General features: G+C 37.8%; 2 protein-coding genes across 3 annotated transcripts in view; one reads left to right on the top strand and one right to left on the bottom strand.

Annotated features, from left to right (window-relative positions):
- Positions 1 to 321: 321 nt before the first annotated feature.
- TMCO1 (transmembrane and coiled-coil domains 1) overlaps positions 322 to 13,719 on the bottom strand; it is a 51,138-nt gene continuing 37,740 nt past the window's right edge. For both annotated transcript variants that reach the window (XM_038586215.1, XM_038586214.1), the window contains one exon: positions 322 to 906. In XM_038586215.1, coding sequence (XP_038442143.1) covers positions 808 to 906 — 99 coding nt within the window. In that variant the 3' untranslated portion in view covers positions 322 to 807. The remainder of the gene's footprint in view (positions 907 to 13,719) is intronic.
- On the top strand, positions 12,985 to 13,474 carry LOC100684998 (AP-4 complex subunit sigma-1-like). The gene is given in 1 exon segment (XM_038586216.1): positions 12,985 to 13,474. A coding segment is annotated over 1 exon segment (435 nt). The 5' UTR covers positions 12,985 to 12,999; the 3' UTR covers positions 13,435 to 13,474.

Genomic DNA, 13,719 nt, shown 5'->3' with positions numbered 1-13,719 from the left:
GATCAAAAGGAAGCTCTGCAAGACTGCATACCTATACCCTCGCCTCCGGGAGATGACTAAGAGTGACTTCCCAGGAATCCAGCAGGGTATAAAAGGGATGCTGAGGACTCTCATTTTTACACTCACGTGAGTTACTTCTTTCCTTTCCTCTCATGCTTTCTACTTCCTACAATAGGACAAGTCTATATTTTGAGCTTATAAGGCAAGTATGATAAAATAGTACATTTAAAACTTTTAGTTTAGCCCTTTGTGGCCAATGTTTATGTTCAGATTACTAAAAACATGTATCTAGGAATATGGTACAAAACAGATCTCACCTTGTAGATGAAATAGCTAAAATTTTGGCTTCTTTATTCATCTTCGGTCATATATTTGGCTTGGAAACAATGTACAACAAATAGTTCCAATTAAGATATCACAAACTGAATTTTTCTTCCAGAACTCTAAATGCTCATGGAGAGCCAACTTCCATGGTACAAGGCACATAGCACACACTTGAATCGGTCCCACAGAAAATATTCATGTAAGCCAAACAAGAAAGATGCTATTTGTTTCTCATTACATAAACATCACCTGAACTTATCTAACCAACAAACATATTTTTTTAAATTAATCTGTGACTGAAAGTACTATCATGTTTGTTGGGTGCCATTCTCATTAGAATAATATCCAAAAAGTCTAAAAATAACTCAGAACTAGAAAGTGGCCCAAGCCCTAAGGCTGTCTATGGCTCCTGCTACAAAATAGTTGCCAGTCTAATTTGAATGTTTAAAAAGAATGACGGGTATTACAGGGTTCTTCTTGATTTCAAGAAAATTTCCCAGAAGGAGGTGGAGGGCCAAGAAATCCACCTGCCTGCTTGGTGGCAGCACGTGAAGGGGCAAGACCAAGAATCTTCTGGATGTTCTGTGAAGAAAACAGAATTAAAATTCAGTTTTAATATGAGATATTGAGAAGAGTGTTTAACATAGATCCCATATGAAGAGAAGGCATACAGATTAAAAGTACCGTTATGATCTAAAACTGGACAATTACTACCATGTTATTTTTTAAAAGGCCTACAACATGATGGAGATCATAGAAGAATAAAAGCCCTCTCACCTAATGTGACCTTGGTCTACAACCAAAAAACAAAAAAGCTGATTTTTTCAAGTGGAGAACCATTAAAAGAGGTAATCTTTTATTTCAACAAGAAGCATATAAAATATACTCATTAGCTGTTTCTTATAGCAAGGCCTTTTCTTTGAATGTGGAACATTAGCTGTATTTTAGTCATTACTGCACCGTCAAAAGCTGAAACTGAAATATACAATTTCAGTTTTTTCAAAGTGGTAAGGAAACTTAGGTTCCTGCAAAGCAATGGGAGTCCAAAATCCTCCTACATTTCTAGCACTTCCCTCATCTTTTCCACTTGTCATATTATATCTAATTCAGCAGTTTTTTAAAAAAAATTCACCTTCATTAAAGTATTTCTCATAAAAATAACTTTTTATACTCATATTTTATTACTCACTATAACATTAAATTAAAGTATGTAAATACGACATCAAGCAAAATCAGCATAAACAGTTTTAGGATAAATACAGGCTCTTGAAAAGCATGACTCACCCGGTAGGAGCAGACAGGTGTGGGTGCAGAGTGCAAACCATGAATGGAGAGTGGGATGTAGGGATTAAATGCTACGCCTTTTTAAAGAGGAAACTGAGAGGGTTTGTAAATGTGGAAAGCTTCAGTAAAGATCAGGTGTTAAGATTCTGTATAGCATTCATAAGAGGGAAAAACCTTAAAGATCATCTACATTCTCTTGCTCAATTCTTTCATTTTTACATTTGAGGAATTTCAATGAAAACCTGGAAAAGTATGATGGTTTGTCCAAAATTACAAAGTTAAATGAAGAACAGAGTTAGAATTAAAACCCGTGTGTTTTGATTCATAATCAGATAAGTTCTCTTCAGCAGTATTTCCTGTGTTAAAGTTCTAGTCTTCAGAACAAACTACACCCCACTGGTAGGCAGGTTAGCATGTGTACATTCACTCAATAGTTATTGAGCACCCACTGTATGTAACGCACCATGACAATACCCATATCCAGCCTTCTCTGAAGTGTACACAATCCCTTAATCCTTCCATCATTGGGAATGAGGACTACTACTGATTTGAGTGTTTATATTTCCAACATAGTACCCTGTCAGAATATAATAGAATATGTAAATACGAAGACACAACTTTAGGAACTCATTCAAATTACATTTTAATATTTTTATGAATACGTTTTAATATTTTTATGAATGATCATAAAATACTTCATCCATCCACTCACTCACAATACTGCAGCTTGTGCTTTACTAAAAATGAAATCTGAGAAGAAGCTAAGAAGAAAAAAAAAAATCAATCATTAGGTCAGCCAGCTTCTCCTTAGTAAAGTTGGAGAATGTATTACTTTTATAATAAAAATAGCTCCTTTTTTGCCTAATTCTAAAAAGGTGCACAAAACAGTAAGACCAAATGATATAATGTCACTAATTTCCAATTTCTTTTACTTTTTTTTTTTATCCAATTTCTTTTACTTAATCAGTAAGTCTTTACTGACCACCTACAATGTAGCCAGCATTAAGCAAGGCATTGTGGGAAATTACTTTAAAAATAAAATCTGAAATAAGACATTACAGAATTAGCCGGTGATAAACACATTTGTCTAGTTAACAAACACAATAATACAGTCTAGACAAAATATACTAGGCATCCTTGATCAGTTATTCTGTAGAGACAGGGGCCAATTAGGTGAGTCCTTACCATTTCAGAGATAAAGACTAGTGTAAAACTACTGATGCCCTTTAAATTGCAAGTTTACTGTAATTTAAAGAAGACAATCAAAGGAAAATAGGAAATATATTGAAGGGTAGACTGTTGATAGTCTCATTTATGAAATAACAACATATAAATGACTATTAGACACAAGTCCACTGCTCTAGATGGGGAAGAGCTCAAATAGCAATAGAAATGTTAAAACAGGGCACTTCAGCAGCCAAGGCTGAAGTTCATGGAAATCCAGGCAGCTGTATACTTGTGGCAAGAGCCCTAGGCTTCCTTTGGGAACTCTAAATTAAGTTTATCAGTGTTACATTACTCAAGAATTTGCATTTTAATATAAATGCTATCTACTGCATGCAATCCTATCCTTTAGTGAAATTCTAAATGATCTTTTTAAATTCCTATGGTCTCACAAATGAACCCAGGTTTTATGATGGTTTTTCTCAGGGAAAATTTTCTCTGTTTCCCTGTCCATGAAGTCTTTTCAGTGTAGGAACTAACTGAAGCTCTCAAGATGCAAAAAGACCTGGGTAAAAGAGTAGAGGTCACCATTCTCCACGGCAGTAATAACATCCAACATTTCTATTAACTTTAAAGTTTATACATAGTTCTTAGGACTAGATGCCAGTCCTTAGTTATCCTTGCTTTGGAGATGAGAAAGTTGAGCCAGAGAGGTTACAAGCCAGGACATGAACAGATATACAACTTAAAGTACAGTTTTCCTCTATTAAACCACTAAGAGATCCTTGTCTTAGGAATAAAAAATTTTGGGACACCTGGGTGGCTCAGCGGTTTAGCGTCTGCCTTCAGCCCAGGGCATCATCCTGGAGTCCCAGGATCGAGTCCCACATCAGGCTCCCTGCATGGAGCCTGCTTCTCCTTTAAAAAAAAAAAAAAAAAAAGGAATAAAAAATCTTGTAGTAGGCCTGCCTATAAAAAAATTCTCAGTTATGAAGACTATGTAAGCACATGAGTATGTTATATCGTTAAGTAAATAAATGCATATAAATTCAAACCCACAGAAGGTACAACACACCAAGAGTAAGCCCTAATATAAATTATGGACTTTAGGTGATAATGAAATGTCATTTTAAGTTTACTGACCAGAACAAATGCACCACTCTGGTGCTAGAGGGTGGTAGTGGGGGAGACTGTACACATGTGGGGGCAGGCACTACATGGGAAATCTCTGTATGTTTTTTTTTTAAAGATTTTATTTATTTGACAGAGAGAAAGAGAGAGAGAGTACAAGGAGGGGGAGTGGCAGGTAGAGGGAGAAGCAGACTCCCTGCAGGGCCTGATGCGGGACTTGATCCCAGGACCCTGAAATCATGACCTGAGCTGGAGGCAGATGTTTAAATGACTGAGCCACCTAGGCACCCAGGAAATCTCTGTACCTTCCACTCAAATTTGCTGTGTACCTAAAACTGCTCTAAAAAATAGTCTATGAAAATGCATATAAAACTGTAAAGATATGGGACGCCTGGGTGGCTCAGCGGTTGAGCATCTGCCTTTGGCTCAGGTTGTGATCCCGGAGTCCTGGGATCGAGTCCCACATCAGGTTTCCTGCATGGAGCCTGCTTCTCCTTCTGCCTATGTCTCTGCCTCTCTCTCTCTGTCTCTCATGAATAAATAAAATCTTTAAAAAACAATAAATAAAAATAAATAAAACTGTAAAGATACATGAAAAATAACAGTTTATGCCCTTTTCTCATTCCTTGCCTCCAACTTTTTGAAATATTGCTAACCAGGATAACTTATTTTTTTTAAGGATTTATTTATTAGAGAGAGAGAGAGAGAGAGAGAGAGCGAGCTAGAATGAGCATGAGAAGGGTAGGCAGCAGAAGGAAAAGCAGACTTCCCACTGAGCACAGAGTCTGACATAGGGCTTGATCCCAGGGCTCTGAGTTCATGATCTGAGCTGAAGTCAGATGCTTAAATGACTGAGCTACCCAGGCACCCCTAAACAGGATAATTTAAAATAAAGACACGTTTCTATGGGTGCTATCTCAAAGTGCTAGGCATTGTTCTAAGTACTCCACACGCATGTTCTCATTTAATCCTCACAACAACTCAGTGAGGCAGGTTCGTTATCCTTACATGCAGATTAGGAAAAGTCAACCAGCAGGCCATGATTCAATACATTCTTACTGAACATGACCCTGTAACAGATATTTTTGTATGTATTATCTCCTTTATATCTTTCAATATGTATTTTGCTAAAAGACAAAAGCTATAATAATATATTAAGATGATATGGAACACTTAATATATATGCAAAATACAGTAATATTGCTAAGGTTACAGAAAAATATAAAACAACTATTTTGAATTTCTGTCCAGTCTTGTGTAATAGGATAACAACTGAGGAGTGTGTGTCAGAAGGGAAAAACAAAGGAAAAACATTTTCCCATAATCATGCCTTCTACTGGCAGGAAACCCAGAAAAACACCATTACAGGATTTGCGTTCCTTCCTCTTTGCAAAGGATAAGAACCGGTGATCAAGAAAAGGAAGTTGTTGGTTGCTAACTGGATATTTTGGGAAGACCCAGGTCACTAGCCATAAACACATTCTGCTTAAATGTTATTCCTTAGTCATTTGGCTAAAATAACTCAGCCATGGCAATCCTTAGTTTATCCTTTGTTAGTTTCTCTGGCATCAAGCAACCAGTCTTCACTTCCAATTGATTACACTTTCTCAAGTTCTCAAAACATAATCTTTAGTAGAGCCATAAAGCTGTGTGGAAATCCAGTCACTTCAGATGGCCCTATCCAACAGCCCCAGGGTTTTCACATTCTATCTAGATAGGTTGTTTGGGAGAATGATGTAGAGGTGAAATATTTACTGAAAACAATGGCAGTACAGTGGGGTCCCTGAAATATTACGGGGTCAGCAGTAGAAGATTTTTGAGTCCCGGTACTGGCTAACCAGGCAAACCAGCAAAAAAGCAATGTCTTCTCACCTTACCAAATCTCAAATGTCCAACCCCCTATGAAGAAGGAGGTTGACTAGAAGGAGGCTGACTAGATCAATCACTTTCAACCCTTTAGGCCACAGAATCCTTTAAAAAAAAAAAAAAAAAATTCATGAAAAAAACCCACTACAGAAAACGGGTAAAATACTGTTAGGGACTTGAAGCCTCCTGCTGGGCCCTTCAAACTTTTCTACCAAGCACTTTAAAGGAGCCAAAGTCCCCTGTGGCTCTAGTATTCTAGAATGTGACTATGCTGTAACAAACTATATTGCAGGTTTCAACATCTATCTTCCAAAGCGGAAATCAAAATTCTGAAAGGAACATGAGCACATCAAATCTGCACTAGAGTAATGCCACTTCCTTTATAATGCTGATGACATTTTCTGTCCTAGGTTGTCTAAAGGCCTTGCTTGTGATAAAGGTCTTTTTTTTTTGAGGGGGTGAGGGGTACCCCCTCAGGGGTCAGAGGGGTCAAGTGATCAAGTGACAATCTGAATCTGTCTCTCTCCTAACCATCTTTCCAATGAAAATTTCCTTAGATCTTGTTTAGCCCTTTATTTGAGGATTAGTCAAGGAGAATGTTCTGAATTTTAGTTTAGTGCATGCAGGAAGACAAGATGCATGTTTGCATGTTATATGTACGTATGTATGTTATGTATTTTTAATCCTATAATGAACAGTAGGACACAGCTGGTACAGAGTGGGGTATCTAAAACTCAGAATGAAGCTGAAGTCTTACTGGTTCGAAAAACCAAAAGACAAGGATTAGGGTAACCACAGCAGCTTAAAATTGAGTGAGAAAATCCTGGAAAACAGTTAACAAGAGGGGTTCAAAACTACATTTAAACTGCCCAAATCTCTTAAACTATATATGTGTGAGACAGCCTTCATGCAGCCCAGCTGCGACTGAAATAACTTGAGATTTCAGGTAGGTAGGTACTGCCTACCACAAAGGAGAGAGTGTAGAGCCTGAGTGTCAGGTTATCTGCCTGCTTAACTAAAAAACTCAACACTCTCCCAAAGAGTAACAGAATCCAGAGTCTTTACTACCTATCCTAACAAGGTCCAATACACAATCCAAAATAATTAGATATATCAACACTGTTTTTTTTTAATTTTTATTTATTTATGATAGTCACAGAGAGAGAGAGAGAGAGAGAGAGAAAGAGGCAGAGACACAGGCAGAGGGAGAAGCAGGCTCCATGCACCGGGAGCCCGACGTGGGATTCGATCCCGGGGCTCCAGGATCGTGCCCTGGGCCAAAGGCAGGCGCCAAACCGCTGCGCCACCCAGGGATCCCTAGATATATCAACAAACAAGAAACCAGATCCATACTTAAGAGAGCAGGCAACAGAGTCCAACCTTCAGATTGTCCAAATGCTGGAATCAGTAGATAAGGTTTGTATTTTAAAGCAGCTAAGTAGGGCAGCCGGGGTGGCTTAGCGGCTTAGCAGTTCAGTGCCACCTTCAGCCGTTGAGCCATCCAGGCGTCCCAAGTAAATAAAATCTTAAAAAAAAAAAAAAAAGGGCAACTAAATAGGGGCACCTGGGTGGCTCAGCTGGCTAACCGATCAACTCTTGGTTTCATCGTTTAGTACAGAGTCTGCTTGAGATTCTCTCTCTCCCTCTCCCCTCAGAGTTTCAGGGTCCTCTTAGACAATACTGAAAAGACAAAGGTGTAAGAAACTGGTATCACAGAAGAAGAAGAAGAAGAGAGAAAGAATGGGCAGAAAATAACCTAGCAGGATAAAAAAAAATTAATATGCTAGGCAAATCCAGCCAAACTGCTGAAAACCAAACTTAAAGAAAAAAATCTAAAAGCAGCCAGAGAAAAGTGAAAAATTATCTACAGGGATACAAAGATATGAAGGACTTTTTTTTAATATTTTATTTATTTATTCATAGAGACACAGAGACACACAGAGAGAGAGAGAGAGAGAGAGAGGCAGAGACACAGGCAGAGGGAGAAGCAGGCTCCACACAGGGAGCCCGACCTGGGACTTGATCCTGGGTCTCCAGGATCACACCCTGGGCTGCAGGTGGTGCCAAACTGCTGCGCCACCGGGGCTGCCCAATATGAAGGACTTCTTACAGAAACAGTAGAGGCAAAAAGATAATGGAAAGGCATTTTTAAATGCTGAAAGATTAGAACAAACAAAAAAACCCTAGTCAACCCAGAATTCTATATCCAGTGAAAATATCCTTTAAGAATAAAGATAAAATAAAAATATTTTCAGATAAATGAGGATCAAGGGTATTTGTCACTAGCAGACTTGCACTATAAGAAACACTTAAAAAAAAAAGAGAAAGAAAAAGGAATCACTGAATGCTGTACTGTGAGGTATTGACATCAAGCCATGGCACACAACAATTCCCCACTCAGGAGTCTTATATTCACTACGCACTATCAAGCCTCCATGCTTTTACTTATATTATTTCCCAGACCAAGAATGTTCTGATAAGATTGGAAAACCCCTACTTATCCTTCAAGATACAACTAAAATGTCCCATTTGTATAAAATCTTAGTTTCATCCCTTAGCCATTTTGCTTCCATAGCACATTTTTTTTCCTCCAATACTATTTTATACATGCACACACGTATAAAGAGCATCAGTCATACTCCACTTAAGGGTCTTTCCACACAGACTATGAGTTTCACAAAGGTAGAAACCACTGCTTCTTACCCTGTACTCTCAGCATCAAAGAATTCCTGGCATAATATAAAGACTTGAACCAATCGTCAGCAACCACAGGCAATACTTTAAATAAAGCCTTAAACTCATGCACTCATACAAATCACAAAGAGATCAGATTAAGGTAATGCCTGAATAATCTGTTGTCACTTACTAGTTAAGCTATCATTTTCTGAACCACCTGCATTCTCTAATTGATTTAAAGTTAAGTACTAAAAATGCAAACACTCTGCTTGTAGATGAGCTATACTGACATTAATGAACTAAGCTCTAAGTCTTAAAGTGACATATATTAATGATGAGGGACAGGAGATGACAGGCATTTAGTCTTCTCATTTTGATGGCCTTAAGATATACTGACACGACATAATTAGAACCTGTTTTTATACATACACAGGGCATATCAAAATCTTTGCCCTGAGAAAGCCAAGAATGAAAAAATAAATAAAATTTACTTATTTTTATCATTCTCATGACACACCTGTTGAGAGAGACAATAACAAATTCTCACTGATCTTTTACAGATTATAGTCATACATACATACAGTTGCATGTTAAGAGATGGGTGATAAAAAAAAGAAATAAAACTTTCCTCCATTCTTCCTCAGCACCACTAGTTCTTTTTGCTTCCAAAGAAAGAATTCCATTCATAGGTTTTACAGTCATATAAATTCATAAGAATGGGCCAGTTTCTTCTTAGCTGTTTACCAGGTAAATTTGCTTGGGTTTTTACTGAGATTTAGAGCACTTTTTATACAAGAGATCACCATTTACACAATCTACTACTGACTCATAATAGGGAGAAAATAAAAAAAGCAAGTACTTTAATTTTGGGAATTAAGGAAATTTCCTTCCATTCTTGAATTTCGTCACTACCCAGGACTAACTTAACACCCCTGCTGGAAGCTGGCAGACCTACCATTTCCGCTGCTACAAATTCACACAAAAGAAATAGTTGCAGTGTGAAGGTCAAGGCAGCTAATCATATAATCACTAAGCATTACAGAATTTTTAAAAAGGAGAAAGATAAAATGGGAAAACACAATTAGATTTATTTTCAGTTAATGACATATCATGCTGTTTCAATCTATAAAAAGCAACCTTATCCTACCTTGAGCCAGGAAACAAATATTAATTTACAAAATACCCCAAAGGAGGGGGCACCAGTTGATTTTTTTTAAAAATGTGACTGCTAACATTCTATATCATTGTCTTCTGATTATCCTAACATGTTGAGGTTGTCCACCAACCCCCTCGCACCTTTGTAAAAACAGACTCAGAGAGACTCAGAGATGTTGACATTCCCAAGGATAATTAGCCAGTAAAGTGGCAACAAGATTCAAACACTGGTGTCTTACCTCCAAATACTGTATCTCCTCAAACTTACAATGTGGTCCTCCTCTCTCCCCATCACTTTAAAGTTTCTAAAGTAGGAATGTGGCTTAAAATCTATCATATGATCAGTATAGCGTTACTTTTGCTCTCCCTTGAAATCTTTTAAGGTAATGGTAAATCAATTAATAATATCCTAGCATGGAAAAAATATGTACTAGATGAAAAACAGATTCACAAATACTTATGTGAACTAGTATTATATCATAATTTAGGTTCAAAGTTCAATCTTTGTTTCTGCTTCTATTCTGAAGGACTAATATAATAGAATTAACTTTAGGGGCACCTGGGTGGCTCAGTGGTTGAACATCTGCCTTCAGCTCAGGCCATGATACCAGGGTCCTGGGATCGAGTCCTGCATTGGGCTCCCCGCAAGGAGCCAGCTTCTCCCTCTGCCTATGTCTCTGCTTCTTTCTCTGTGTCTCTCATGAATAAATAAATAAAATCTTTTAAAAAAAAGAATATAAATGTACTTCTATATCCTCATATTTGATAATGATTTTTTTAAAGTGAAGCTATAGGTAGAAAAATTAACCCTTTAATTTCACAAGAAACAAAAGTTCCATGACGGCAAGGACCATAATTTTGTGTCAATTTTGTTTAAAACTGTATACTAAGCACCCAGCTTGGAGCCTGATACAGATCTGTGCTCAGTTTTGTTGAGTGAATAAACGAACAAACAATCTATCAAGGGATTATTACTAATGTGATGATGAGCTCTTAAGGATGGGAGAGAAGACTGAAACAGAGAGATACCCTTAATTCCACTGAATATCATACCTCCATCATAATAAGGGGAGCATTATTGTCATGTCATGAAGGGCATGTTGGTTTAATTACACCATCACTCACATTTAGTAAAGGAAGTGGATTCTGGTTAACATTGTAGAGATGTTATTAACTGACATATGTAAATATAATCATAATCTTTCACAAATAAAAGACTTTAAAAACATAAATTCAGGAAATCCAGTGGTAAAAGTATCTAATCACTTCAGCAAACTCTTGATACTTTCAAGGTACTGCTAAGAAAGGATTCTCATTCTCCTAGATGCTCTACTCTAATTTACTACTATCAGAAGACTTCCTTGTTAAAACAAGCAAGGCCACCCCCACTGCTGGAGGTAACTTGCATAAAATACACGTGGTTTTTACACGTTCAGCATAAAAATTAACCCTGAGCAAATGAAATTATGGTTTCACTCACTGAAACAAAAACATGAGAAATTACTCGTACCTTTTAATGTTAAATGGTCTCAGGTTGGTGGTGAACTGGCCTTAAGATTAACAGTCCTGGGTAAAATGATGCAGTAACTGAACACCAGCTGGCAAATCCGCAAAAACATTAAACATAAAATTGCAGCATGACCCAGCAATTCTATTTCTGAGTACACCCAAAAGAAGTAAAAGCAGAAACTCAGAAAGACATCAATACACCATGTTCACAGCAGCATTAGTCACAACGGGCAAAAGGTGTAAGCAACCGAAGTGTCCACTGACGGATGGATAAACAAGAAGGGGTATACACACACAATGAGATATTATTTGGCCTTAGAAAAGGAAGGAAATTCTGACACTTGCTACAATATTGGATGAACCTTGAAAACATGCCAGTCTCAAAAGGACAAACATTATATGATTCTATTTATATGAAATCAAATCCACAAATACGAGTAGTCAAATTCATAAAAAGAAAAAAGAAAGGTTGTTGTCAGGGATTGAGGTGCAGGGGTGATGCAAAGCCTATGTAGGGTTTTCATGTAGGAAGATGAAAACATTTTAAGATGGATGGTGGTGATAGTTTTATAACAACGTAAATCAACTTAATGTTGTAGAACTGTCCAGTTGAAAATGGTTAAACAGTAAATTTTATGTTGTGTGTATTTTAACACAATAAATGAGAAAGATTAATAGCACTGGAATTACTGGATATAGGAAACAGGAAGTAGCGTCTGGACATAAAGAGAGGATTAACTGGAGGATTCTGCAGGAATACGGCTACCACAGGCAGTCACACTGGTAAGTTTAAGCCTCTGAGACTCTCTAGGCAGGAGATACTCATTTGGCCTACTCCTATTCCTTTACCCTGAGGGTTCAGATCACACTGCCTGGCTCACCCTATGACATCAGCACATTTCAAAAGACCTCTTATCTGAACAAGATGTGAAGGAAGGAGTGCCTCCACTCAAACACCTGTCACTGGGACTGAACAGACCTTCAAATTTCAAAGGTGAGTTTAGATAGGCACTCCAGAGAAAATCCTATGAGGCTGATGGCAAGGATTTGTTGTATTCACATGCACACCAGATTCAAGACCAATCATTCACCTCGCTGCATTCTTTTGACCCTTTGGCTTCTTAGGCTTTGAAAAAAAAGGAGTAGGCAAGCTGCGATCTCAAATGAATCCGTTTTTATGTTTTCCTTCCTAAAAATCCACCTAATAGTTGGCAAAGAAACAATAAGATACACCAGTATGAACTCCAAATGGATTAGCTAATCATTTAAGTGCAAAGAATGAAACCAAAAAAATACTAATAGAAAACAGGATGAATTTCCTTATAACTTTGGAGTGCAGAATTTTCTAACCATAATCTAAAATCCAAAAGACCAATCTGACTGAAAAAGAAAAAAAAAAACAGCAAACAAAATTTTGTGTGGCAAAAACCATTGTAAGTAAAACTGAAACACAAATGACAAAGGACGCCTGGATGGCTCAGTGGTTGAGCATGTGCCTTTGGCTCAGGGCGTGATCCCCGAATCCCGGGATCAAGTCCCACATCAGGCTCCCTGCAGGGAGCCTGCTTCTCCCTCTGCTTGTGTCTCTGTCTCTGTGTCTCTCATGAATAAATGAGTAAGATCTTTAAAAAGAAAACAAAAACAGAAAAAAGTCAAAATGGCTGCCCCAAGGAAGCCCGTACCACGCAGCTAGCAAGGGCTGGGGAACAAGCTTCTGTGGGAAAGGGGGAGAGGGGCTCTCGGAAGAGCTCTCGCCAGAGCCGTAGGCAGGACTATCGCCCCCACTCCGCGCCCCCCCCCCCCAGCTGCACAGGTTCTAATTACAGAATTACAGGCACCTCTTGACATAACTTTTGAACTATCTGGAAAAACACTGGCCAGAAAAAAAAAATGATAAATTTTTTCCTAATGGTGAATAAACAAGGACAGACCCGACTTTCTAAATACTGTGAACATGTGGAGATTAATAAGCGTACACTTCTTGAAACGGAAATCATAAAGAGCTGTCTCTCCTGATCCAGTGAACAATGCTCTTTCATTGAATTTAAGGATTTCAAGCTGATATATCGACAGTATGCAGCTCTCTTCATTGTGGTTGGAGTTAATGGCACAGAGAATGAGATGGCAATTTATGAATTTATCCATAACTTTGTGGAAGTGTTAGATGAGTACTTCAACCGAGTGAGTGAATTAGATATAATGTTTAATTTGGACAAAGTACACATCATTTTGGATGAGATGATGTTAAATGGCTGCATTGTGGAAACAAATCGGGCAAGAATTCTTGCCCCTCTACTCATCCTTGACAAAATGTCAGAAAGCTGAATGATGGCTCTGCCAGACAAGAGCTACTTGTAAGTGAGAATACCATGGAATGAATACCTTTCAACATCTGTAGCCCAAAAAATCTGGAAGACTCTGTATTGCAAAATGGGGTGTCTTCCAAAAACAATTTAAATAGGTGTTTCCCACACTTCCTAAATGGAAAACAAAACTGCACATTAAAATATGGTGTACAAAGAAAACTTTTCTCTGAACTAAGAGACAAGTTTTGTTTTCTAGCCATAAGCATTTTTCTCCCCACTTGTTCAAATTTTGTTGCGTTCTGAG

This window comes from Canis lupus, chromosome 38 (genome assembly GCF_011100685.1).
Source record: "Canis lupus familiaris isolate Mischka breed German Shepherd chromosome 38, alternate assembly UU_Cfam_GSD_1.0, whole genome shotgun sequence".
In the NCBI taxonomy this organism is placed as follows: domain Eukaryota; kingdom Metazoa; phylum Chordata; class Mammalia; order Carnivora; family Canidae; genus Canis; species Canis lupus.
Note: the sequence above shows the minus strand (reverse complement) of the source record. Positions and strands in the feature narration are given on the sequence as shown.